The sequence below is a fragment of the Erinaceus europaeus genome, chromosome 17 (assembly GCF_950295315.1).
Source record: "Erinaceus europaeus chromosome 17, mEriEur2.1, whole genome shotgun sequence".
NCBI classification, from domain to species: Eukaryota; Metazoa; Chordata; class Mammalia; order Eulipotyphla; family Erinaceidae; genus Erinaceus; species Erinaceus europaeus.
In genome coordinates, this window is record NC_080178.1 from 54,177,417 (window position 1) to 54,205,103 (window position 27,687).

Below are 27,687 nucleotides of genomic sequence, written 5' to 3' on the forward strand. Positions count from 1 at the left end.
ATGAGAGCATCATTCAGCACATGCAATGCCAGGGACTGATCTTTGGACCTTATACGTGAGAGTCCAGCTCATTTTCCACTGCATCACCTCCTGGACTGCCAGAATTGTCTCTTGATAACAGCTTTCTTGCTTTTGCATCACTATTCTCTTTCTTGAGGGAAAGACAAGTGTGAATGATAGCTGGCCTGACACTAATTACCTATAATTTTGGAAATTTTTACAGAAGTGTGAAGTCATAGGGGTCATGGTGCAAAAATGGAAACCCCTTTTCCAGATGAAACCTGAGTGTTTTATTCATTTATTGACTACTTTGTTTTTAAATCACTGATTATATTTCAAATTACAAGTTGTCTGATAGCTGTCAGTTTAAAATGCTATGTAAATATAGAGTATTTTAATTAACACACTCAGTGTAAATCTTTATGGATTGCTCGGAGAAACTTCTTTTTAGTAGACTCTTGAGATTTCTGTTTCTATCTCCTTAGAAGTCTAGACTGTTGTGTCTACATACAATAATGGACTTTTATTTTGATTTTATTCTGATATTATCAGATATTTTTAAATATCTTATTCAGTAGTTGTTGATACTATTTATCCTTTTATTACAACATGGCAGCTTAGAGTGATCTAAGCTAACAGATTGTTTAAAATTTTAGCAAAATGTTGAGATACAGTACTCTATTGCTTTCCTCCCTCAAAGGAAATTAAATCTTTGCTCAAAATGTATACATTCAAAACTAGAAGTGCATCTTTTTGTTTTTTTCTTACTGCATACAATTTATGTAGATACACACTTGTGGGGAGAAGGGACTGATGATTCCACTCTGTAATTTGATATTGTTGTATGAAAAATGTAGAAAAATTAATTTCTTGTTAAAGTATATAGTCTATTGCCTGTTTGGAGAAACTGGACCAAAAACATTGCATTTAAAGCAGACTGGTTTTAATTCCTGAGTGGGTACTTGTGCCCTCTGAATTTACAATATTTATGTCTGAATTCTTGCTGGAGTAATTTGTGATAGAAATAAAAGCTAATAGTAGAAGCAGACTAGCACAAGAAATGGTGAGATATTACGGAATTAGGGAGAATGGTGGACATCTATCACATTCTTTCTCAAAACACATACACACAAGTGTAGCTGTCTAGATGCAGGATTAAGCTCATTTCAGACCTGTTTCTGTGTATAAACATATTTCAAATACCACAGCCTGGCAGGATACAACATTGACTCAACAGTTTTGGATTCCCCCCTCCCCCTCTTCCCATACACTTCTGTTTACTTCATTAAAAGCTTAACAAGGCCGTCTGGTTTCTTTCAACTAAAATAAGACAAAGAACTCAGTATTGTGGCTCTGTTTATAGCTTGGTAGGTAGTTTAGTTGGGTGTCTGGGTATAATGTTTAGCCTTGTGCTCAATTAGTGAACTAGCTGGTGGAAGTGCCAGGGTCTTAAAGGTTGTACTTGCATGAGTATAAACACTGAGGGCTCCATTCATTCCACTTCACTCACTCCATGGGTGCTAGCCACACTGACTCCAGGAACAGGGAACAGTCAGGACTCCCTGCCTCCAGGTTTTGAGACACTGTAGTTTCAGGATCTCAAATGTCCTTTGTTTTCATGAGCATCTTAGGCTTTGATCGCTAGCTCTCCTCCTCCCCATTTTCAGTTATGTGTGGAACTGAACTGGCACAATAATACTAGTGCAGTTAGAGATAAGTGAGAATTGGTTGAGTGTACTAAGTAGTAACAATAAAAAACAAAACAGTGCTAATTTAGGGCTTTCCCCCCCCCCCATTTGAATATTTTTTAAATCTTTATTTATAAAATGGAAATATTGACAAGACCATAAGATACGAGGGGTACAATTCCATGAAATTCCCACCACCAGAACTCTGTATCCCATCTGCCCCCCCCCCCCCCCCGAAAGCTGTCTTATTTTTTCCCTGTAGGATTATGGATCCAGGATCATTATGGGATGCAGAAGGTGGAAGGTCTGGCTTCTGTAATTGCTTCCCCGCTGAACATGGGCATTGGCTTGGTGATCCATATTCCCAGCCTGTCTCTCTTTCCTTAGTGAGGCAGGGCTCTGGGGAGGCAGGGCTCCAGGACACATTGGTGGGGTTGTTTGCCTAGAGAAGTCAGGTTGGCATTTGGTAGCATCTGGAACCTGGTGGCTGAAAAAGAGTTAAGATAGAAAGCAGAACAAATTGTTGACTAATCATGAACCTAAAGGCAAGAATGTAGGAGATGAGATTTGGGGTTTCCATTTTGGAAAAAGCTAGGAAGTCTATTTTAGGTATATTCCAAGGGGCCTATGACTTGATTAGTTTTTGCCTGAGCCTGACAGCTCCCATGCAGGTGGACCCAAGGTATTGTCTGGGGAGATGGTGTCATAGCTGGGAAAAGGAAAAAGCTGGATCAGGGAAGAGAGTAGCTCCCAAATATGGGAAAGGTATCTAAATATTGTTAACTGTAAACTCCCTTGATTTGATCTGGGGCCCACATTTGTCACAGGAGCCTGTGTAACTTCTGCATCCCTGTAAGTCTGAGCTTGCATTCTGTGGTCATGGCTAGGAACATTCTAGGCTGTACTAACTTCAGGACCCATCTTCCTCGAGTGATAGAGTATGTTGCCCAAACTCCCTTCAGAGAATGGACTTGTCTCTACCATTGTTGATCCATACTGAGGGCAAGGTCCTATGGGGGCCCACAAAGGGGTCCATTTTATTGTTCGTGATGGAGATGACCAGTGACAGTGGAGAGAGAGCTCTGTTAGAGGTCTAGGTCCATCGTGTCTGTGTGGGAATCTCAGGGCTCCCTGACTAGGACCCCAGGTGATGGGGTGGTCTGGTAGTGACCAAAGAACCATCATTAAAGTATGCTGGTCTCTTGCCCTTATCCAGCTTTTGTAGTCCTTACTTTGTCTGACAACGTTAGCCTTGGAGTGACTGGGGGAAGTATAATAGGAAGTAGGTGGGGAGGGTATCTTGGTCTAAGTCCAAACTATTTGATTAGGTGCTTTAAGGTGTCTTTTCTAGGTCTTTCTATTTGCTTGTTACATTTATTGACTCACTGCAAACTATTGTGCACTTTTCCTTTAAGGTATATATTTTTCCCTAACTTATGTATACATGTGTACATAAAGGCAGAGATCTTTTAATTGAGATAATTGACATGTGACTTTGTGTACGTTTAAGGTGTAGTACGAAGGAATTGGATTTGCATTGCAATATGATAGCACATGTCCCTCAGTTAGCTAACTCCTTTGTAAACATCACAAATAGAATTCTCATTTTCTTAGTGGTTGGAGGAATTAACATCCAGCCCCTTACAAGTTGTGATTCTTATAGTATAGTTTGCTTGTCTATAATCACTGTGCTATGTATGAACTCTCTAGGACTTACTCATCAACTTGTTGCACGTATATATTCCTAAACTGCATCTTGACAATTGCCCAAATTCCTATCCTTTTTAAAGATTTTAAAAACTTTTGAGGGGGCTGGCTGATGGTGCCAATTGAGTGCTCACGTTGCTATTCACAAGGGCCTGGCTTCAAACCCTTGGTCCCAGCTTGTGGGCAGGGGAGTTTCCCTAGTGGCTAAGCAGTATTGTAGGTGTCTCTCTTTCCTTCTTCCTCTTTCTCACCGTTGCCTTCTCAGTTTCTTTCCTATTAAATAAATTAATTAATATAGAAAATAAAAATAAAAACATTTGAGATAAATGCTCCCCGGAACTTAGCCATTTGGATTTGTTTGTATGCTACTAGTGGGATGCCTCAGTACTAGTGAGTTAAGTATAATTACACGTCTTGCTTCTTAGTAAGTTAGGATTCCAGGATTCAGTGGTCTCATCAAGAACTCAGGTTGTGGCCTGGGAGATGGCGCAGTGGGTAAAGTGCTGAATTCTTTTTTTTTATTATATTATTATATGTAATTTTTATTTATAAAAAGGAAACACTGACAAAAACCATAGGATAAGAGGGGTACAACTCCACATGGTTCCCACCACCAGAACTCCCTATCCCATCCCCTCCCCTGATAGATTTCCTATTCTTTATCTCTCTGGGAGCATGGACCAAGGGACATTATGGGGTACAGAAGGTGGAAGGTCTGGCTTCTGTAATTGCTTCCCCGCTGAACATGGGTGTTGACAGGTCGATACATACTCCCAGCCTATCTCTCTCTTTCCCTGTTGAGGTGGGACTCTCTTTCCCTGGTGGTGCTCCAGTACATATTGGTGGGGTCATCTGCCCAGGCGTCTGTTTTGTTGTTCCTGACAGAAATTACTGGTAACAATGGAGAGAGGGAATACTTTGAGGTCTAGGCCCATCATGTCTGTTTGGGAACCTCAGGACTCCCCAACTAGGACCCCAGCCCTCACCAAGGTGGCCTGATAGTGACTAAAAAGTCATTGCTAAAGTATGCCAGTCTCTTGCCCTTACTCAACTTTTGTAGTCTTTACTTTGATGAGGTTACCTTTGGAGTGAGTGAGAGAACTGTAATAGGAAGTATAGGTGAGGAGGGTATCAAAGTCAAAGTAGACAGTCTTTCATTAGAAACTTTATGGTGTCTTCTTAGGTCTTTCTACTTGCTTGCTGTATATACTGACTCACTGCAGACTATTGTGTACTTTTGCTTTCAAGTATATATTTTGTCCTAATTTATGGATAAATGTGAACATATGCTCTATCTCATGGGACCTGGTCTATATCTAGATTTTGGGACTTTGTTAGGAAGTGAACTGCCTGGAATGGAATTAGAGAATACTATGAAAGGAAAGGTCTCACCCGAATAATGAGGCTGAAGTGTTGACATTCCATGCCTGATGTCTCTGAACACAATCTGAAGTAAAGCATGCTGAGGTGGTACTCGTTGCCTTGATTAGGTTGGGATTGACGGATGCAATATCATTTGGTATGAACTGAGACAAGCAGGTAGGAAAGTGAGCCCCACCCTAAGGGTTCCAGGACTGAGGGAACTAAAGGCTCTATAGAGGAAGTGGGAGGTTCCTGCTGTCTTAGGGTTTAAGAAGGCAATAGATAGTTATTGCTATAATCATATTATTTGGCATTTGGGTTAATTTTGAAAAATCCCTTTGTTAGGATTTACTGTATCATACACAACATCACTATAATATATGTCCTTTGATATTATTTGTATATAGCTGTGCCACCAGTAAGTTGCTTCTGTTCTCCCTGGTCTAAGCTTTTAAGAGAGTCAACATATCAGTGACTCAGCCTATGGTCTGTGCATTAAAAAAAAATTGAGACATTCAATCAGTTTTTCCCCTCTCATATTAATTAGTGATTTATATGACTACAAATTAATTGGAATGTACATAAACACCATTCTCACCACCAAAAGACTGTCCTACTCCCTCCCCAGCCCTCCCCCCCGCCCCCCCCCCCCCACTATGAACCCATGAAGCCAAACTTCCTCCCTAGCCCTCAACACAGAGATTTTTACTTTGGTGTCCTACTCCAAGTGCTGAATTCTTTTTTTTTTTAATTTATTTTTTATTTAAGAAAGGATAAATTAACAAAACCATAGGATAGGAGGGGTACAACTCCACACAATTCCCACCACCCAATCTACATATCCCATCCCCTCCCCTGATAGCTTTCCCATTCTCTATCCCTCTGAGAGCATGGACCCAGGGTTGTTATGGGTTGCAGAAGGTGGAAGGTCTGGCTTCTGTAATTGCTTCCCCGCTGAACATGGACGTTGACTGGTTGGTCCATACTCCCAGTCTAAGTGCTGAATTCTTAAGCATGAGGTCCCAGGTTTAATCCCTGGCATTGCTGTACCAGAGTGATGCTGCGGTTTTCTCTTTCCCTTTTGCATAAATAAATACATCTTAAAAACAAACATACAGCATGTTCTGGTTATTTTTAGACTCTGTGTTTCATTGACCTTATGATTTTCTGCTCATCACAGAATCCCATGCTAATGATGATTAGTGATAATGGTGAAGAACAAAGAATTCCTAAATCCCTGCCCCCCCCCTTTTTCTTAGAGGGCCTGGGATGACCAGATTAGAAATTGGGGTGTACCTCATTTCGAAAGGAATGTTTTATTATTATTTTGGAAATCATATGACCAAAATTCTGACAGCAGAGAAACTCAAAGTCATAGTTCTTCCTTTCTCTCCTTACTATCCTTATCATGCTGCCTACAGATTGGACTCATATCTAGTATTAGAATCATTACTAAAGCTTCTTGCTCCTCTTATGGTATGACTAGACTTTAGATGCTTTTACATGAGTCAATTTAAATTCTTGGAGTCATCCAACTGCACTTTTTTTTTTTTAATTCAATTTGTTTTGTTGTGTGAATGGTACTTTTCCTAGTTAGGGCTTGATGTTGATTTGAGTGTGTTCTTTTAGAATCATCTTAACTGACTTTCTCCATTGTCTTTACTGACTTTCTCCATTTCTACCAGTTATCGGGGGAGAAGTATTGAAATCTCTGACTTTTGTCGCGGATTTATTGTATTTGATCTGTGCATTTTTAACCTGTATAGATTCATAAGCATTTATATTTACTGTGCCTTTTTTCTTCATTATTATAAAGTAATCTTATTTACCTTAGTTGTTTTTTCTTTTTCTTTTCTTTCTTTTTTTTTTTGTCTATAACCATTGGTAAGAAGATTAGCTGTATTAACATAATTTATTTAGTTAAGCCAGTTGCTTTGTAAGAGAAAGCAGAATTCTTGAAGAAAACTAGCATTTGGTTAGACAGAGGATGGAAGGGAGTGGAGGGGAGGGCCGCTGTATAATCATCTAAGAGTTCTTCCCAAACGCATGCGTATCTTGTTGACTTTATTAGATGAAAGACTCAAATATTACATATTTGATAGTATCCTCATTTGGAGTCTGAGCAGAAGTTGAGAGGAAGAGTGACTCAATTATTTTGTATTTAAGTAGGATTGAGGTTCTAACTCTAAATCTTAGATCTTTTTTTTGTGTGTCTATTATTCTTTCTTTGTTTTGACTGAGAGTTTAAGGAGATAACTTTATAGGAAAGATCTCCCCTCTCCTCACTCTGCTTTCCTAGAGGTTTATAATGTTCATGGGGAAAAGCAGAACATAACCTCATAGGTTATTCCATCATGCCACTTTGTATAGAACATGACAGAACACATATTTATCCAAGTGTGCTCTTCTTTAGAACCAGATGACTGCTATCAATGTGGAAACCAACCATCTGCTTATTGTTTAAATTTCTGGAGAACTTACCAGCCCACATCTGTAAACAGAAGTAACATTCTTCATAACCTAGAAACCACTGCTGAGTATATTGTCTCCATATGTAACGCATATTTCCTAAGTGGCTAGGGAAAGCAGATTATGACATTTATGATGTCTGAAATGATCAACTTGATCTCCATAATGTGAAAGACTAATGAATTATGCTCTCATCATTTAACATTCTTCTAATACAGTTTGGGTCATATTTGTTCACACCTCAGCATACTCCCTCAAAGTGTCAATAAATAAGCACTGAACAAATTCTTTTCTTTATTTTATTTTTATTTTTAAAAATTTTTTATTTATCAAAAGAAAACATTGACAAAACCATAGGATAAGAGCGGTACAGCTTTGTACAATTCCCACCACCAGACCTCCATATACCAAGCCCTCCCCTGATAGCTTTCCTACTCTATAACCCTCTGGGAGTATGGACCCAAGATCCTTGTGGGATGCAGAAGGTTGAAGGTCTGGCTTCTGTAATTGCTTCCCGGCTGAACATGGGCGTTGACAGGTCTATCCATATTCCCAATCTGTCTTTCTCTTTCCCTAGTGGGGAAGGGCTCTGGGGAAGCGGAGCTCCAAGGCACATTGGTAGGGTTGTCAGTCCAGGGAAGTCTGGTCGCATCCTGCTAGCATCTGGGACCTGGTGGCTGAAAAGAGAGTTAATATACAAATCCAAGCAAATTGTTGACCAATTATGGACCTAAAGGCTGGAATAGTGCAGATGAATAGTTGGGGGCCCCCTCCACTTTGTAGATAGCTAGTAGGCATATTTTAGTTATATTTCAAAGGGCCTGTAGCTATACTAGTGTTTTTTTGTTTTTTTTTTCACCTGAGCCTGAAATCTGATATGCAGGTGAATCCTAATTATTGTCTGGGGAGATGATGTCATGGCTGGGAAAAGGACCAGAAAGTTGGATCAGGGAAGACAGTAGCTCCCTAATATGGGAAAGGGGTATAAATATTGTTGACTGTAAACCCCATCAATTTGATGGTGATCTGGGGCTTATAATTAGCTTAGGAGCCTGTGTGACCTCTACATCCCTCTAGATCTGAGCTCATATTCTGTGGTCATGAGTAGGAACATTCCATGCTGCCCCAGTATCGACCCATCTTCCTCAGGTGTAGCACAGAGTACTTTGTCCATCCTCCCTTTGGAGGATGGAATATTCTCTACCCTGTTGATCCAGGTTGAGGTCAAGGTCCTATGGGGGCCCTGAACAAATTCTTAAACTACTTGTGCATTGACTTTTTTTTTTTTTTCCTTTTTAACCAGAGCACTGCTCTTGCATGTACCCAGCATTTAATTGTGTATTTCTTAGGTGTTAGATACTAGAATTTCAAGGATAATTGCAATATAACCTACAGACCAGTGTTAGGAGAGAAGAGAGATTCAGGGACAACTTGAGCTGATGATTAGGCAAATGGTGGATAGAAATACAAGTATAAGAACATTCAACTTTAATTCTTATTTGTGGATCACTCAGTGTTTTAGGAGCCTTGTGCCTGCTTGATTTCTGTGTTCCTAGTAGACTGAGTGAATTTTTTTTTTTTAATTTACTGCATTTCCTATAGAGTTTAGAAGGAAACAGTAGAGAGAAATAGAGATACCACAACACTACTCCGCCATTCTAGTTGCACCCATCTGGCACTAGGGGTAGAATCTGTTTTCTCAAGCATGCACTCTACCAGATGAGCTAACTCCTGACTCAAAATTGATTGGTTTTATCTATAGTGTTTATTTTTCTTGATTATCTATAGTATTTATTTTTCTTATTTATCTTAAACATAAATTAGAATGGTGGTCAGCAAGTGGTGAGATGCATAAAATTTAGTACAGAAAGTTTTTTTTAAATAGATATTTTATTAGTGACTTAAAAGATTATAAGATAATAAGGATATAATTCCATACCACTTCTACCACTGTGCACTAACCCCCTCCAAGGTCAACCACCATAGTTGTCTCAAAGCTATAGATATGGGTTGACTGTACATGTGTATGTATATGTATGTATATGTATGTGTATGTATACACATGTACATATGCTTTCCCCCCCTTTTACAAGTTCATATGTTTCAATTCTCCATATCCCATATATGAATGAAATCATCCAGTAGTGGATGATTTTACTTTCTTACTTAACTTCACTAAGCAGAATCACTGCCAATCCCATTTTGTCCCAAAGGAACACATACAGTCTTTTTTAAACTGTTGAGTAGTCCTTCACTGAGTATATGTCCTTTGAATTTTTGTTTATATTCATAAGACTCAAATTAATGATTTTTGATTTCATTGTTAAAGGCTTCCCCTCAGCCCCTCAGCTCTACCAAAGTATTCCTCTAAGGGCTCCTCCCACCCTGATATCTTAATATATATATATATTTTTAAATATTTAATTTATTTATTCCCTTTTGTTGCCCTTATTGTTTTATTGTTGTAGTTATTATTGTTGTTGTCGTTGTTGGATAGGACAGAGAGAAATGGAGAGAGGAGGGGAAGACAGAGAGGAGGAGAGAAAGATAGACACCTGCAGACCTGCTTCACTGCCTGTGAAGCGACTCCCCTGCAGGTGGGGAGCCGGGGTTCGAACCGGGATCCTTATGCTGATCCTTGTGCTTTGCGCCACCTGCGCTTAACCCGCTGCGCTACAGCCCGACTCCCGATATCTTAATATTTTAATCAGGAAAATGAAAAGGCACACACCAAAGAAGCATGTGGACTATTTTGGGCAAAGATGGCCAATCCCATGTGGAAGTTGATGCCATTTCTATTTACTTCTAAGGGCCTGCCTTCACTTTCTTTCTAAGCAACACCCATATCTAGTACAGTTTCTGGGTATCCTAATTTTTCCTCGTCCCTTTCAGATAAGGGAAACAATACTGACTTCCTTGGTTGTTCTCCAGACTCTCTTCCCTCTCAGTGATGGTGTCACAGTGAAGATTAGAACTTGAAAGCTGGGTTAGGACAGAGAGTGGTTCCCAAAGTTGAAAAAAATGTATTAATACAGTGAACTGTTTACCACATAGATCTGTCCTGGGGCTCATGTAGCACAGAACCTGTATAACCTCCTGGTCCCTGTCTGTCCAAACTCATAGTCCACGGTCATAGCTGAGAATATTCTAGGCTACACACATTGTAGGACCAGTCCTCCTCAAGTGGCAGAGTAGGCTGACCCAGCCTCTCTTTGGAGAGTGGGGCAGTCCTTACCAGTGCTAGTTTGTAGTGAGAATAAGTCCTAGAGAGGCCCACAAAAGGGCCAATAGGACAATTCTGATGGAAGTGAGAAATGATGGTAAAGAAAGGGATCTGTTGGGGTCTAGGGCCAAACAGTGTCTATGAGAGAACCCAGGGATTCCCTGACTAGCACTCCAGGTGGTGAGGTGGCCTGGAATTGGTCAAATGGCCATCATAGAGTGAGCTAATCTCTTTTCCCTTTCTAGTTTCTGTAACCCCTTCTTTGTCTGACAAGCTTTAACTTTCTCCCAGTTGTTAAGGTTTTGCATGCCATTTGTTATATCCAAGCCAGCATTAGATTTATGGAGCCTGGCCTTGAGTTAGGAGGAAATAGGCCTAGATTTTTAGTTTATGTGTTCAATTCTTTATATTCCATATAAGTGAAGTCTTCTGGTAGTTGTCTGTTACCTACATACTTCACTAAGCATAGTCTCCTTCTCTGAAAGAGCACAATATCATCTTTTTTATTTTTTATTATGGATTAGTACTCCATTGAGTATATGTCCTACAGCTTCTTTATCTAGTCATCTATCAAGGGCATTTAAGTTGCTTCTGACTATTGTGAATAATGCAGCCATGAACATATGGGTGCCTTCAAATTAGTGTTTTTATATCTTTTGGATAAATGCCTAAGAGTGGAATTGCTAGATCATAAGGTATTTCCATTTGTATTTGTTTGAGGATTCTCCATACTGTTTTCCACAATGGCTGTATAAGTTTGCATTCCCACCAGCAATGTAATCAAGTTCTCTCAGAAAGCAGAATTTAAAAAAAAATTTTTTTTATTTAAGAAAGGATTAATTAACAAAACCATAGAGTAGGAGGGGTACAACTCCACACAATTCCCACCACCCAATCTCCATATCCCACCCCCTCCCCCGATAGCTTTCCCATTCTCTATCCCTCTGGGAGCATGGACACAGGGTCATTGAGAAAGCAGAATTTTCTTAGCAGTTTATTCTTGGATTCCTAAGTGCACATGTATGTGCGTGTGGGTTTAATATTTTTATTTATGAATGTGTGTACATATATATATATGACTGAGACAGAAATTGAGAGGGGAGAGGAGATAGGGAGAGAGAGATACCTGTAGTATTGCTTCATTGCTCACATAACTTTTCCTCTGCAGTAGGGACTGGAGACTTAAATCCAGGTCCTTTTGCATTGTAGTATATGCCCTCTACCACATGCACCACCATTTAGCTCTGTGGTGGTTTACATTTGTTTGCTTTGCTACTACTTTTAATTGTCTTCTATTTTAGTCACCCTCTCTCAGTTCCAAGCAAGGCATTTAAGGTGAAATTTATGTCTAAATCATGTATCTGTTCTCACTTTTTTTCTTTTTCTTTTCTTTTTTTTTTGCCTCCAGGGTTATTGCTGGGCTCAGTGCCTGCACAGGAATCAACTGCTCATGGAAGCTATTTTTTTTCCTTTTGTTGCCCTTGTTGTTTAACGTTGTTGTGTTTATTATTGTTGTTTTTATTATTGATGTTGTTGTTGTTGGGTAGGACAGAGAAATAGAGAGAGGAGGGGAAAGACAGAGAGGGGGAGAGAAAGATAGACACCTACAGACCTGCTTCACCACTTGTGAAGCAACCCCCCTGCAGGTGGGGAGCCAGGGGCTCGAACCGGGATCCTTATGCCGGTCCTTGTGCTTTGCACCATGTGTGCTTAACCCGCTGCGCTACCACCGGATCCCTGTAACTGTACTTTTTCTTTTAGGGCTGAACGTATTCTTACTTGGTGGGAATTAAGTTCCCATTAGTTGAGAACAGCTTTTGGGAGGCAAGGCTTTTTGTACATGCTTTTCAAAAACCTGCTTTATTACACTAAATGAACATCACCTGTTCTGTAAGTATACAGTTTGATGAATTTTGACAGATGCTTATGTTATGTGACTATAAGTACACTCAAGATAAAGAACATTTCTCTCTTTCTTAAAAATGTTCTCACTTCACTGTAGTTGGTGTCCCCCCCACACACACACCTTTTCTCAGGCCGCAAAGTTGTCACTAACATTTTGCCTTCTCTACAAATCATTTATAAATGGACATGCAGACCTCCCCCTGCCCCAATATATCTTGGCTAAATACCTAAAGGTAGACTTGGTGGCTATAATGATAAATCTCTGTTTAACTATGCAGGAAGCAGCAAAATTATTTCCTGAATTGACTGTACCTTTTTGCATTTCTGCCAACAAGTTATAAGAGTTCCAGTAGCTCCATATTTGCATTGTCACTTGTTATTATGGCTATTATTACTTTTTTGCTACCAGGCTTATCACTGGGGCTTGGTACCTACACAATAAATTCAAACTCAATTGGAAAAGTTAGGAAGGGGGAAGAGGGGAAAGAAGGGGAAGAGAGGGAAGAGGGGGAAGAATCAGTCAGGTCAAGGAAGGGAATACCAGGATTGGAAAATAAAATGAATACAGTCTCTAAAATGGCAAAAGAAAACAAGGTTTACGAAAAGTGAAGCAATGCTACGAGAAATAAAAGTAAATGTAAATATAGTAGGAATCCCGGAAGAAGAGAAAGAAGGGAACAGAGATCGTATCAAGGAAATAAATATAGAAATTTTTTTCCAAATCTGGGGAGCAGCCAAAACAAAAAAGATAGAGAAGCAAAGAGAATATCCAAATTCCTGAATCAAAATGGTCTATACCAGGACATACCATGGTCAGGAGATATTAAAAAATATTTCAAGCTGCTAGAGAGCCAGAGAAAGTGAATGACAGGGGAAGCAATATCATTCTCCTACTGTTTCTCTGCAGAAGCCCTAGAAAGCAGGAGAGTGGAATGACATTCAGTGTGGTAAACAACAAGAACTGTCCTCAAGAATACTTTAGGTTGCAAAATTATCACTTCTGAATTGGGTTCAAGTAGTACATTTTTATTAAGATTGTTACTAATGAAACTAGGTTTAAACTTAATGTATGCTAATTTGAAACAACTTGAAGAATGCCTGCAGATCAGAATCACCTTTGAAACATTGTTTGAGCTCTTGATAACATTTTCAGTTTCTTATGTGGGTATTTCTGGAGTATAAACTAAGCTCTAGTTCTTATTGTGGTTATTCAGTTTTTTAAAAAAGAATTTCAGAAAGTTTTCTGTAGTTCTTATTTTGGTTATTCAGTTGTTTTAAAATTTTTTTTTAGAAAGTTTAATTGTATTGAATGTTTTGTACTCCAGGAGTGGGATATTTGTTGCATATAGATTATAGGTCTTATATTTTTGTGTTTTTTTCCCCCCTCATTCACAGGCTACGGAAACTTTATTCAGAATGGGAGTAGCAAGAGGAACCATCACATCGTTAAGAAATGGAGAAGTAAGACAATAATTTTGATTCAATTGTTAGTTCTTATTTCACAGAATATAGTATTAAAAATATAACACATGGGACTTTAGGAAATAGCTCACCCTCTGGGAAATTGCAGGCCTGAGGCCTGAGACTACAGGCTCAATCTCCAGCACCACTTTATGTCAGAGCTGAGCAATGCTTTGGTACTTTCTCTACTCTCTGTCTCATAAGAAGTAACTACTACAAATGAGTTACTGAATACATCTTTTTAAAAAACAGAACAAGAGGGAGTCGGGTGGTAGCACAGCAGGTTAAGCACACGTGGCGCAAAGCACAAGGACCGGCTTAAGGATCCCGGTTCAAGCCCCCAGCTCCCCACCTGCAGTGGAGTCGCTTCACAGGCGGTGAAGCAGGTCTGCAGGTGTCTCTCTTTCTTTCCCCCTCTCTGTCTTCCCCTCCTCTCTCCATTTCTCTCTGTCCTATCCAACAACAACAACATCAATAATAACTACAACAATAAAGCAACAAGGGCAACAAAATGGAATAAATAATAAATAAATATTAAAACAAGAAAGAAAACAGAACAAGAGAAAGCATAAAGTATGGTGAATTCTACAGTGCTTTTTAAGCAAATTAAGAAACAAACTGATGAGGGTGGGGGTAGTTAGCATAATGGTTATGCAGAGAGACTCCAGTGCCTGGCTCCAAGTCCCAGGTTCACCACCATAAGCCAGAGCTGATCAGTGCTCTGGTAAAAATAAATAAATAAATACACTGATGTTTGTAACATTGATTGTATTGCAAATCTCCTTAAGCTCATTGATACTGGAACCAGGTCTTCAGTTGAGAATACATTTTTGGAGCCTTTTAATATTTGGTTACTGGTTTCTTTTACCCCTGGATAAAAGGATCATTTTGTTTAATACTAAGTTCAGTGAAATAACACCATAGTTTCCATTTCTATTTTAATGCTCTATAAATCTTACCCTTCTCCTTTAGGATAAAATACATTTAACCATTGACACAAACTGGGGGTGGGGGATGGCAGATGTGTGGGAATTTGCCTGTTTCCTATAATTGAGCTCAAATTAAGATAGACTTCTTGGGAGTCTGGTGGTAGTGCAGCAGGTTAAGCGCAGGTGGCGCAAAGTGCAAGGACCGGCATAAGGATCCCAGTTCGAACCCTAGCTCTGCACCTGTAGTGGAGTCGCTTCTCAGGCGGTGAAGCAGGTCTGCAGGTATCTCTCTTTCTCTCTCCCTCTCTGTCTTCCTCTCCTCTCTCCATTTCTCTCTGTCCTATCCAGCAATGATGACATCAATAACAGCAACAATAAAAAAAAAAAACAAGGGCAACAAAACGGAATAAATAAATAAATATTTAAAAAAAGGAAAAAAAAAGATGGACTTCTTGAAAGAAAAAAAAAATCTGCTTCAGAATTATCACTAGCCCAGTCACCATTTTATCTGTTTTTTATTTACTTTTTCTCTCACTAGTATAGTGAGTTTGACTATATGTCACATGGCTACTCTTATTTTTCTTCTATAGTTTAAGATAAAATATAGCACTTCTGGCATTAAGTTCCTTATGTTCCATAAGGTAATATTTGTAATTCACTAACCTAGATATAGATATCTACTGTTTGACATTTTAATAGTAGTAAGCATCTAAATTGTATTATTTTGTGATTTGAAAATTTATCAGTTGATAACACTGCATGCTAAGTGTAATGGTGAAATTATTTGGAGTCATATGATCTTACATGTTTAATTGTATCCTGGCAGGTCATGTTGATACTAGTTTGTGATGTTTAATTTTTTTTTTTTATAAAGGCTCAGCTGATCCTTTTGCATTTTCTTTAATTTTATTTTTAAAAATTTATTTATTATTGGATAAAGACAGCAAGAAATCAAGAGGGAATGAAGGGGCTGATAGCCACCTGCAGTCCTGCTTCACCACTCGTGAAGCTTTCCCCCTGTAGGTGGGGGTCCAGGGCTTGATCCTGCATCCTTGCACACTGTAATATGAGAGCTTAACCAGGTGTGCCGTGGCTGCCTGCTGAGCTCCTGAGTCTGGTTGAGGAGCTGGTCCTGTGACACTACTCCAGCCACTATGTTTCTTTTTGCTGGCAAACAGGAGCAAATGTCTGATGTGATATAATAAATCCATACCTCCTGTGAGTTGTTAGGTCTGCATTGTGAGCTCTTGTCCTTCCTGGAATGTAAATTTCTTCTTTTCCTGTTGCATGCTGAGAAGGCTGAAATACTAGGTGAGTTTCAGCCTATGGAGTGATCTTTATCTCAGGTGTGTAGAAGATGATTACTATATAGATGAGGACAAAGAGGATGGACTTTCCAGCTGACTGGGCAGGTGGCAGTGATTTTCCTCCAATTCCCTGTCTGTCATTGGAGTGTCCACTCCCCAGGCCCCACCGGCAGTCCTGTAATCAGAGCTTGAATGAGGGCAGAGGGGATAGAAGGAGGTGGGCTGGCATCCCTCTTGTGTTCAGCTAGAATCTGTCCAGCTGCCGTGGGATGGACGTCATACCTGGACAGCACCCTGCTCACACACCATGGTGCTTATGCTTTTCCTGGTGCACTTTTTCTTGTGCTGTGATGGTACGTGGTGTTAATGCAGTGAGTGCAGCAGGAATCCTGCAGTACTGTGGACGCGTGCTAAGTAGCAGAGAGCGCTCTGTCTCTCCTCATATGAGCTCTCTGTCTCAGCAGGGTGGACCCCTGAGCACCACACTTGTCTTTCTTTAGACTGGTGGACACCCTCAGTCTGGTCCCCAGCCAGGACAGGTGATGTTGGAAGTCAGAAATACAATATGCAGCATATGTGAGCCAGGAGAATTGGTGTGCTAGTACACACATACAAATTAATGGAAGTGAGTGGAGTTTCCCATGTAATTAGCTGAATGCTAACTAAGCTTTCTATGCAGTTGTCATGGCAACCCTATTTCTTCACAAGTTGCAGTCAAGTTAGATGTTCACCTGCACATTCTCAGGAAACAGTGCTGATAAGGATGCATTAGAAATAAGGGACTCAATATCATTCTTAAATATTTTTATCTTCTGGATTTGCATCATTAAGTGCCTGGCCATCTTAATTTCCTAATGTTGGAGTTCTCGTAGTTCTACCCATTTGTTTTGATTTCTTTTGTTGGGTTGCAGGTGGTACTGGGTTCTGCTTTGTGTGTGAGTTTCAGGTGAAGGGGAGGAGTTTTGAAGGAGCAGTGTAGTATTATGGCACCTGGTGTCCCTTAAACAGAACCTGAGTCTGGGGAGGGGAGAATTCCAGACCTCCTTTTTTCCCAGACTATTTCCTGAAAGTGGGGAACCGAGAGCAACGTCCTTTTCCCAACTGCAGGTCGATCTAACCTCAATCACCAGGGTCAGCAGTAGGACACCTTAGAGTTTATTTTTTAATTAATTAGCTAATTAATTCATTAATTAATTGTTGCCTCCTGGGTTATCACTGGGGCTCAGTGCCTGCAATATGAATCCACTGCTCCTGTGGCCATTTTTTCATTTTTTTTTTTTTTTTTTGCAGAGGGGGCATAATAGGATAGAGAGAAATTGAGAGGGAGGGAGAAAGATAGACACCTGGAGGCCTGCTTCACCAATTGTGAAGCAACTCCCCTGCAGGTGTGGAGCTGGGGGTTCCAACTGGGATTCTTTTGCGGGCCCTTACATTTTGTACTATGTGTGCTTAACCCTGTGCATCACCGAAAACCCTGGGTTTTGCTCAGGGGCCTGTGGCTTCTCCAACTCTGATAAGCAATCCTGAGCTCCATTTGAATGGGTTCCATGTGGTCCCTTTAAATCTGCCATGTGGATTTGAAGTGATTGCAAATATAGTGCTTGCTGCCAATGCATTTCTCTTGGACTCCCAAGTTTACCAAGACTCATAATGATTAAAATGATAAAGGTCAAGGACAAAGAGATTATTCTGTAGGGTGCCAAGAGAAAAGCAAAGAGTCACCTATAAAGGAAATCCCATAAGACTGTCAACTGATTTCTCAGTAGAAACTCTAAAAGCTCAAAAGCACTGGCAGAACATTCAGGGTGCTGAATGAAGAAAGCCTCCAGCCATCTCCTTACCCTGCTAAGTTATCAATCAGGTTTGAAGGAGACACAGTGTGCTTTTCAGATAATTAATAGCTGAAAGAATTCACCATTCCTCCCCCCCCCCAAAAAAAAGAAATCAAGCCCACAAAGGATCCTAAAATGCCTAACATGAAATGAAAATTTTAAAAAATGACCTCACCTATAGGGGGTAAACAAATACAACCAAGAAATTCAGCAAAGTTCAAACAAGATTATGGACTCAACAACAGAGCTGAGGTTAGGGAAGGATTGGGGTCAGGGACTGTTGGGGGTAGGTGGTCCATTGGCCCCTGTTGGAAGACTATTGGTGCTTTGGAGGGGGCATGATGCATCTTGAGGAGGTGAAAATTTTATCTTAAAACACTTGTAGGCATACAAGTGTTATCGCTTTTATAGGAACTTGTTTAGCAGATCTTCCAATCTGCACCAGGAGGAGCACCCTCTACCCCTGACCAAACCAAAAACCAAAAGCTTACAAAACAAGCTAACTCAAAAATCAAATGAAAACCACCTAGGGAGTATTTATAACAAGCAAGGTGGATGCAAGGGAGACTCCAAGACCATCTCTAGCAGGAAGAAATGTGTTTTTGTGTTTTGATTGTACAACAGAAAGTTTGAGCAGAGTAGAGCCATTAGTCCTAACTTGAGGGTTGAGGAAACATCAAATAGGGGCTTCAGAGACATTGTGGAATAGCTCCCTTGCTCGTTAAATAAATAAATAAATTTTTAAAAAGCATTGTATTTCTTCATAGCCACCAATCTGGATAGTGTAGAGATTGAACTGCCACAGGCAGGAGATTGGCTTAAGTAACATCTTGATAAGTTATCTAGTTTCCCAGTTCCATGAATCAGAACTGTTGTTCATTTTGACAGGTGCTTAGTCAAGTGGGGATTCGTGTCTGAATTGCAATCAGAAAACACCCAGCTTCAGAACATGTATTGCATTCTTGCTGGGATACTTCACCTTTGTCACCAAATTTGCTTCAAATGGCTCATCGTGTTATCCTCTGTGGCATTTCATACTCCTGATAGAGACAGACTTTATTTTGAAAATTCTGATGCAAGAAGACAAGGGTCACGAGGTTTTTGAAAGATCAGATCACTATGTTTAAGCTTGGTGGTCTTGTCTACACCAGTTCCCTGTGTGCCTTTCTTTTCTGCAAGACTTGTCTTTGGAAATGTCCCGATTTTGCTCAGAATAGTAGCCCTGCTTTTGATTTAAAGACAAAATAAATGTGCCATAATTTCATCCTTAAATCAAACAAACATTATCTGGACAATATCAGCCCAACTACAGAACACTTAGGTTTTAGTTTTCAAAAATTGGAAGGTTTCTTAAGATAACATCAGTTTGTTTTGATCCTAATAGGAAGAGCTGTAGGCCAGGAAAGCAATTATTTCCACATGGGGAAGGCCAGCCTCAACTGCTGCCCCACCCCCCCACCCACTGCCCCCCTGAACTTAAGCCTGCCTACCATATTCATATAACTAAATGTGGTTAAATGCATTAGAAAATATACTTGTATTTAAAAAAATAAAGGTCTTTGGATATATTGGACAGCCTTCTTTGTACAGAGTTGACCAAAAGGATTTTGTTTAAACAGTCTCAACTCTTTAGTATTAAAATGTAATTATATGCCTGCACAGATGTCCACATGTAATTTCTAATAATGTGTTAAAGATAGACCTGATTATTTCAACTTTTTATTGTTGCTAGGGCTTCACTCCTACAGGCCTAACTTTTTCAGATAGAAAGAGTGAAGGAGGGAAAGAAACCACAGCACCCAAGTTTCTCCCATGGGGGCTGGACTCAAACCTGGGTCATGTATATGGCAAAGCAGGCACCTTCCCAGGTGAGCTGTCTAACCAATTGCCCTATCTCAATTAAAAAATTTATTAATAATTGAATAATGATTGACAAGATTGTGGTATAAGAGTGGTACAATTCTCCCCACTAGAGTTCCATTTCCCAACCCCTCCATTGGAAGTTTCCCTATTCTTTATCCCTCTGGGAATATGGACTAAAGATCTTTATGGGGAGCAGAAGGTAGGAGGTCTAGCTTCTGTAATTGCTTCTCTGCTGGACATTGATGTTGACAGGATGATTCATACCTCCAGCCTGTTTCTATCTTTCCTAGTTGGGTAGGACTCTTGGGAGGTGGGATTCCAGGACACATTGGTGAGGTTTACCGAGCAGGGAAGTCAGGTTGGTGTTATGGTAGCATCTGCAACTTGGTGACTAAATCAGTTATTTATTTTATTTTATTGGGGGAGGATAATGATTTGTAGGACAGTTGTTGACACTTGGGTATAGCCCTTCAGATTACTTAGGAGAACTAAATCCTTAAACTTCAGTTTTTTTTTTTTTTTTTTTTGCTACCAGGGTTATTGCTAGGGCTTGGTGCTGATGCTGCAAATCCACTGCTTCCAGTGGCTACTTCCACACACACCCTTTTTTCCTTTCTTTCTATTTTACTAGATAGGACAGAGAGAAATTGAGAGGGGGAGTGGGAGAGAGAGAGAGGGAGAGGGAGAGGGAGAGAGAGAAACAAACACGTGCAGACCTGCCTCAGTGCTAGCTTCTGAAGCATTCCCCTGCAGGTGGGGAGCAGGGACTCAATCCTGGGTCCTTGCACATGGTAACATGTGCACTCAACTAGGTGCACCACAGCCTGGCCCCCAGTCCAGATTTCTAGTATTGAAGTATTCATTTTGTTTTGAGTGAAGGTGAAATTGTTATTTTATATCAGTTAATTAATTAATTTGTAATGCAGGCATCTTGTGCATTAGTGATTTCACTACTCCTGGGCTGACATTTTCTTTATTCAGACAGAGAGACACAGGGAATGAGAGACATCACAGTAGCAGAGCTGGTCCCAGTGCCTTGGCACACCCATGTGGTGCTAGGGTTCTAGCCTGGGTCTTATTTATGCCAAGGCATCTGCGCTGCCTGATGAGCTCTCTTGGCTCCCCAAGTTTTCTTTTGAGGAGAGGCTTGGGGCAGAAGAAATGACTCAGCTGGTATAGGGTCAGACTTGGATATCTGAGCTGGGCTACTGGTTTGATCCCCAGTGTTGCATGTACCTAAGTGGCTCCTCCCTGTCTGCCTGTCTGTATGTAGGTCTCTCCCTTCCTCTGTTCCTCCGTTCTTTCTTCCCTCCCTCCCTCCCTTCCTCCTTTCCTCTCTCTCCAATAGCATGTGAAATTGCTCTTGTAAAAAAATCTTTAAAAAAAAATAAAAAGAGATGTGGTAACATTAAATGTATTTGAAATGGGAGCAGTGAATCTTGCCTCCCTTAATAAAGCCCAGGGAAGTGGTAAGCATTTGCCAAAAATAAAAACTAGGGGGCAACTTTGTATGTGTGATGCTACCTGGCGGGGTGAATAATGTCTTTGTCTACTGTCTTTCCCTGCAAACCTTGCATGTATACGTACCAAAATGCAAAGCAACAGCTTCTTCTGTGTAACATATACACTGTTAATTTTTTTTTACATTCAAATTAGGAGGAAATGAATCTGTTTTCTTGTCTGCTCATGAAAGCTGCAGTTTCCTTCATTGCCCAATCTTGTGATAATTGAGTTGTCCTTGATGGAATGGAAAACAAGTGGATTTGTAGGACTACAGGCTCAGATAAGAATTTCCAGCCAGCGCTGACAGCGCTATCTTTAAGTGTTGGTTTTCTTGTGTTTAAGAAAAAATACATATACTCATCCTGCTGCCTTAAGAGCCTTCTTTATCTTCAGTTTTTTTAAACAGACTTGATTTTTTAAATATTTATTTATTCCCTTTTGTTGCCCTTCTTGTTTTATTGTTGTAGTTATTATTGTTGTTGTTATTGATCTCGTCATTGTTGGATAGGACAGAGAGAGATGGAGAGAGGAGGGGAAGACAGATAGGGGGACTTGCTTCATGGCTTGTGAAATGACTCCCCTGTAGGTGGGGATCTGGGGGCTCGAACTAGGATCTTTATGCCCCTTGGTCCTTGCACTTTGCGCCACCTGCGCTTAGCCTGCTGTGCTACCACCCAACTCCCCTTTATCTTCAGTTTGCATGGGTTTTGTCAATACTCTTTTGGCATTGCTTGTAGTTGGTATCTTTTTATTTTGTTTTTTTTTAATTACTGCATTTTACTTTGACCTACATGTTAAGTAGAAGAAAATCTTAAACATTAATTAAGAAGAGATTCACGTCAAACATTAAGTAAAAGAAATTCATGTCAAATGTGAACATTAACATTTTAAACAAGTTAGATTTAACTGACAAGACCAGGTACTCCCACAGAGCTATGGTAAAACTAGAGGACATGTCCTCCCCCTCCTCCCCTCCCTCTTTCCCTTCCTCTCCTCTCCTCTCCTCTCCTCTCCTCTCCTCTCCTCTCCTCTCCTCTCCTCTCCTCTCCTCTCCTCTCCTCTCCTCTCCTCTCCTCTCTCTCTCCTCTCCTCTCCTCTCCTCCCCTCTCCCTCCTCCCTCTCTCTCTCTCTCTCTCTCTCTCTCTCTCTCTCTCTCTCTCTCTCGCCTCTCCCTTACCTTTCCCTCTCCCTCTCCCCTCTCCTCTCCTCTAATTTAATGTTGGTACGGGGGATTGAACCTCAGATTTTGGAGCCTCAGGCATGAAAGTCTTTTTGTATAACCATTATGCTCTCTCCCCTGCCCTCTTAACCAGGTTCTCACCAGAGGAATTTGATGAATCCTGTCTTTAACTCTTTTCTTTTCCCTCCCTCTCTTCCTCTCTTCACCATTGCTTCTTTTCTCCTTCCTTTCCTCCTTCCTTCCTTCTTGCCTTCCTTCCCTCCTTCCTTCTTGCTTCCTCCCTCCCTCCTTTCTTTCTCTTTCTTCTTCTCTTTCTTGTGTGTCTATTTTTCAATTTTCTCTTGAATATTTAGTGTCAAATTGGATTTTTGGGGTTGGATTAAACAGCGTATTTTATTATAAAGTGTTAGTGAGATTAGTATTTGGTCTTGGTGTGGTACTTGATGGAAAATTTCAACCATTTTATGCACATGACCTACCAGGTTAATCATATTTAATCCTAGTAGAACATAGTTCCCTGGAGCTGAGGTTAAGGAAGGGCGAGGCAAAGAAAGCTAAAAGCTCTATTGTATCTGAGTTGTAGTTGTCTGAGTAAAGTGACTGAGGCTCCTTCTCAGTTATGGGTCACTAACCATCACATTTTGTTTGTCTCCTCTGTGCTCTGTAGTGAAGTTTAATGTTTTATTCCTAAAAATACTTAATAAAGGAAGGAGGTTGCAGTTTGTTAAAATATCTGATAAAATAAACTTACTGTTTTTTTTTCCTTAGGCTAAATGAGGCATACACACTGAAATGTGTGAATCATGCTTTCTGTATGCTGTTTCTGTTTGACACTACTAATCCCAGTCGATTTAGATAAAGCTTAATCTTTTCTTTGTTCTAAAAAGTATGTTTAGTGAATGAATGTATTCTAATCTCCCCCTCCCCAATCTCTCTCTCTCTGAGTCTTTGAGAATCTTTTCAATTCAGAAAGCACTTGTGTCTCAGTTATTTAATTTGTTCTTTTGGAAAAGTATTTAAGAGAAATTGAAACCTTTTCTCTATTCTGTATTTATTTGTGGAATTTCCATGATCTAAGAAAGCTCACAGAAGGACAGTTTAACTAAAGTTAGTCTTTCTCTTGGCATTGCTTCCACAAGTGTGTTCTTCACTTTTAAATTCAGTTAAGTCTTTAGTCTTCAGTTGTCATATTACTTGCTTTTAAATATTATTTTTTTTAAATTATTATCTTTATTGGCTAGAGACAGCCAGAAATTGAGAAGGAAGGGGGAGACAGAGAGAGACAAAGAGACTTGCACTATTGCTTCATCACTTGAAAAGCTGTCCCCCTGCGGGTGGGGTCCATGTGCTTGAACTTGGGTCCTTGAGCACTGCAATATACAAGCTTAATGAGGTAAGCCACCACCTGGCCCCTAAGTATTGTTTGTTTTATGATGGCTGTTGGGGGGGCGGTGTGGCCCAGCTACTAGAGTACCTGCTTTGTATGGGGGTGGCCCTGGCTTCCAGCTAGTGCCCTGGTATGCCCCCCATACTTTATACTTGTTATAAATAAATAACAAGTCTTTAAACTTTATCCACTGCATAATGAAGGGACCAGGAGGTGGCTCAACTAGTAGTTCACACGCATTACCATACACGAGGGCCTGAGTTCTAGCCCTTGGTTCCTACTTGCATCGGAGAAGCTTCACTAGCAGTAGAGTAGTGCTTTTTATTTATTTTTTTTCTGTCTCTTCCTCTGTATCACTGTCTCACCTTCTATCAAAAAGAGAGAGAAAAAGAAAATAAAAAAGAGAAAGGAAGGAAGGAAGAAAGAAAAAAAGAGAGATTAATCTTTGTTTTTGCCTGACAGCTAAAAATAAAGTAAGAATTTATAGAAATATGGATTTGACTATTATAGGTTGTTTCAACACCAGCCACACAGAATGATTTTTTAAGCAACTGTGTGATTTGTATAGTAAATGAAGCAATCTGTAGTGCTCAGAAAGATGTGTCAGAAACTACAGGCATGACAAAATTTCAGTACCTGCCATAGTGTTAATTAGATGTTCCCCCTTTTTTTGTTTACCTTAACTATTCTTAGGAAAGGGTTTTAAGTATAACAGAGCTACCCTCTCTGTTCTTAATGGATTACTTTTTATAGTGAATGCCTGGGACCTGCTAGCCTAGTGGAGAGAATGTGGTATGTGTTTATCAAAAGCTTACTGTTGTGAAATACTCAGAAGTAAACTTTAATTATTGCTTAAGATTGTTTTCTTCTTCGTCTGTTCTTTTTTGTTTTGTTGTGTTGTGTTTTAGATAGAGACAGCAGGCAGAGAGGGGGAGAGTGAATGAGACCACAGCACGGAAGCTTTCTTCCGTGTGGTGTGGTGTGGTGTGGTGTGGTGTGGTGTGGTGTGGTGTGGTGTGGTGTGGTGTGGTGTGGTGTGGTGTGGTGTGGTGTGGTGTGGTGTGTGGTGTGGTGTGGTGTGGTGTGGTGTGGTGAGATTTAACCTGAGTCATGATTCACTAAGAGCTATTTCGCCAGCCCTGTTTTACTTTCTTTCATGGGAACTGGTAGGTAAACATTCTTTTTTCTGAATTAAAAAAAAAATCATGGTGCTATTTTACATATTACAGATGGATTTTTCTGACTGAAGGCTCTGTAATGAACCATTTTAAACTTATCCAAAATAATGAAAAATGGGAGTCTGGTGGTAGTGCAGCGGGGGTTAAGCGCAGGTGGTGCAAAGTGTAAGGACCGGCATAAAGTTCCCGACCCCCCCCCCCCCCCCCCGCTCCCCACTTGCAGGGGAGTTGCTTCACAAGCTGTCTATCTTTCTCTCCCCCTCTCTGTCTTCCCCTCCTCTCTCCATTTCTCTCTGTCCTATCCAACAATGATGACATCAATAACAACAACAATAATAACTACAACAATAAAACAAGGGCAATAAGAAGGGAATAAATATTAAGAAAAAGAAATAAAAAACAAAAAATAATGAAAATGATTCCCTAAGTAGCTCACTTTAGGTTCAATTCACTGATTGTCAGAATCTTATCTCTTTATCTCTCATTCTTCTCCATTCTTCCTATTTTCTGTTAAAGTGCCTCAGTCGTTTTGAGCCACATTTCAGACATCAAGTCATTAAGATTATCTAAATATTTGAGATTGCATCTTGAAAAGACAAGAATTCCTCCCTTTACATTCAGTGTCATTTATCTTAGAGCAGTTATTTTTTTCTTATGCACACCAAATATTTATTCAGCACTCCTGTCTCCCTTAGTCTTCTCTTTTTCCTGTTTACTAAGAAAAGAATGGAACTAACATTCCCAGTGGTTAATAGATTTTTTTTAATTGCATATATTTTATTTTAATGAGAGAGGAAGAGACCAGGGTACTGCTTAGTTCTGGTAGTTGGTGGTGCTAGAGATTGAACCTGGACCTCAGATATAAACATTTGCTATCACCCCAGCCTGGGCTAATAGATCTTAATTCTGCTTTCATTGGTTGCTTCCTCCTCCATCTGTGTATTTTTTGCTTGTTTGCTTGCTTGCTTTTGTTTTGTTTTACCAGAGCACTGCTCAGCTCTAGCTTACCATAGCTGCACCATTAGTGCAGGGGATTGAACCTGGGCCTTTGGAGCTTCAGGCATGAGTATCTTTGAATAACCATTATGCTTTCTACCCTCACCTTGTGTATGGTCTCCTAGTGAAAGAGATCTGGGCCTTGCACATGTGCAGCACTAATGAACAGCCTTCAGGGAGAAATTTCACATGGTTACTTTCTTGACGAGGAGAGACAGAGAACAGAGATACCATAGCACCATACCACAGTCCATAGAGCCTCCCCGGTATTGTCCATGGTGCTCAGAGAAGAGAGAGGAGACCACAGCACTGCTCCACCATCTGTGGTGCTTTTCCTGGCCCCCTTAGTGCTGAGGCCCAACACAAGGCCATGTGTAAGTCAACACACACATTCTACTGGGTAAGTTCACTCTCAGTCCTTAATGTTATTTTTGTAAAAATATAGCTTGAAATAGATTGCATTTCAACCCAGTTAGTTGCCTTCTTTAGGAGTATGCTCTCCCCTTCACACCCTCCATATTGAAATCTTTGTTTTAGTTTTGGTTGTGTAGGATATAAAAGTGGAGTTTGTCTCCCTTTCTCCCTCTTCTCTCCCTCTCTCTCTCTGTCTCTTTCTTTCTAGACTTGTCCAGCATACAAGTTGGCCATCTGTGATTTAGTTTTCATCCTAAAAGATTTCTGGAATGTACAATACCATTTATCTTTAAAGATGACAGGAACTTTTGTGTTGGATGATTAGAATGGTTCACTTTGTCATACCCCATTTAGTTTCTTTATTTAGTGTCTAAATAATTCCCTCCACTTTTCCTCTAGTGTTAGGTTTATAACTATAGTAGCAGTGACCAGAAAGCAAATTGATAACATTGAGAGGGAAAAATTCAGACTAAAAACAGTGTTTCAAGATTCTGCTGTAGAATATTTGTTAACACAGTCCAGTCAGAATCAGTGTTGTGCTGTGAAAGTTTAGAGTAGAGTGAGTTTTAGGCAAAACAGCTGTTTTAATGAATGCCCACAACATTGAGATGACACTATCCTGGTGAGTTCTGCAGCTTTTTATTTCTATGAGACTTGCATGCTGAGAAATGCCAGCACTTGGCTTTGGGTCTCAAAAGGGAGCTCCATCATAACAAGCAGGAACATTTCAGTGCACTTCTGACAGTTTATTTCCCATAGAGATTTAACTGGAATTTTCAGGCCAGAGGTTACTGAGAAGTACTTCACTGAACATCTCTGAAGCAAGCTAGGGGGAAGTGGGTGGAGAGGGGCAGCCAGGGAGGGTGTATGTGCTAAGTGACTAAGTGCAGAATATGAGCTCGAGTCCTTGCTGCTTGTCCAAAAATATTGTGGCTGTGCTGGAACTGCCCAACCTGAGATCTTCAGGAACTAAAAACAAAACAAAACAAAACAAAACAAAAAAACTCTCCCACATACTCTGGGGAAGTTTCAGCTCTTTTTTTTTTTAATTTATTTTTTATTTAAGAAAGGAAAAATTAACAAAACCACAGGGTAGGAGGGGTACAACTCCACACAATTCCCACCACCCAATCTCCATATCCCACCCCACCCCCACCCCCATAGCTTTCCCATTCTCTATCCCTCTGGGAGCATGGACCCAGGGTCATTGTGGGTTGCAGAAGGTGGAAGGTCTGGCTTCCGTAATTGCTTCCCTGCTGAACATGGACATTGACTGGTCGGTC

General features: G+C 40.2%; 1 protein-coding gene and 1 long non-coding RNA gene across 4 annotated transcripts in view; one reads left to right on the top strand and one right to left on the bottom strand.

The window, feature by feature from the left end:
• The window catches only part of LOC107523674 (uncharacterized), a 591,794-nt gene that overhangs the window by 494,081 nt on the left and 70,026 nt on the right, over positions 1 to 27,687 (bottom strand). The window lies entirely within an intron of this gene.
• Positions 1 to 27,687, top strand: part of TMEM135 (transmembrane protein 135) — a 239,084-nt gene that overhangs the window by 70,891 nt on the left and 140,506 nt on the right. For 2 of the 3 annotated variants that reach the window (XM_060177393.1, XM_060177391.1), the window contains exon 5: positions 13,750 to 13,815. The exons of the other annotated variant lie outside the window; for it this stretch is intronic. In XM_060177393.1, coding sequence (XP_060033376.1) covers positions 13,750 to 13,815 — 66 coding nt within the window. The remainder of the gene's footprint in view (positions 1 to 13,749; positions 13,816 to 27,687) is intronic. 3 annotated transcript variants of the gene reach the window in all.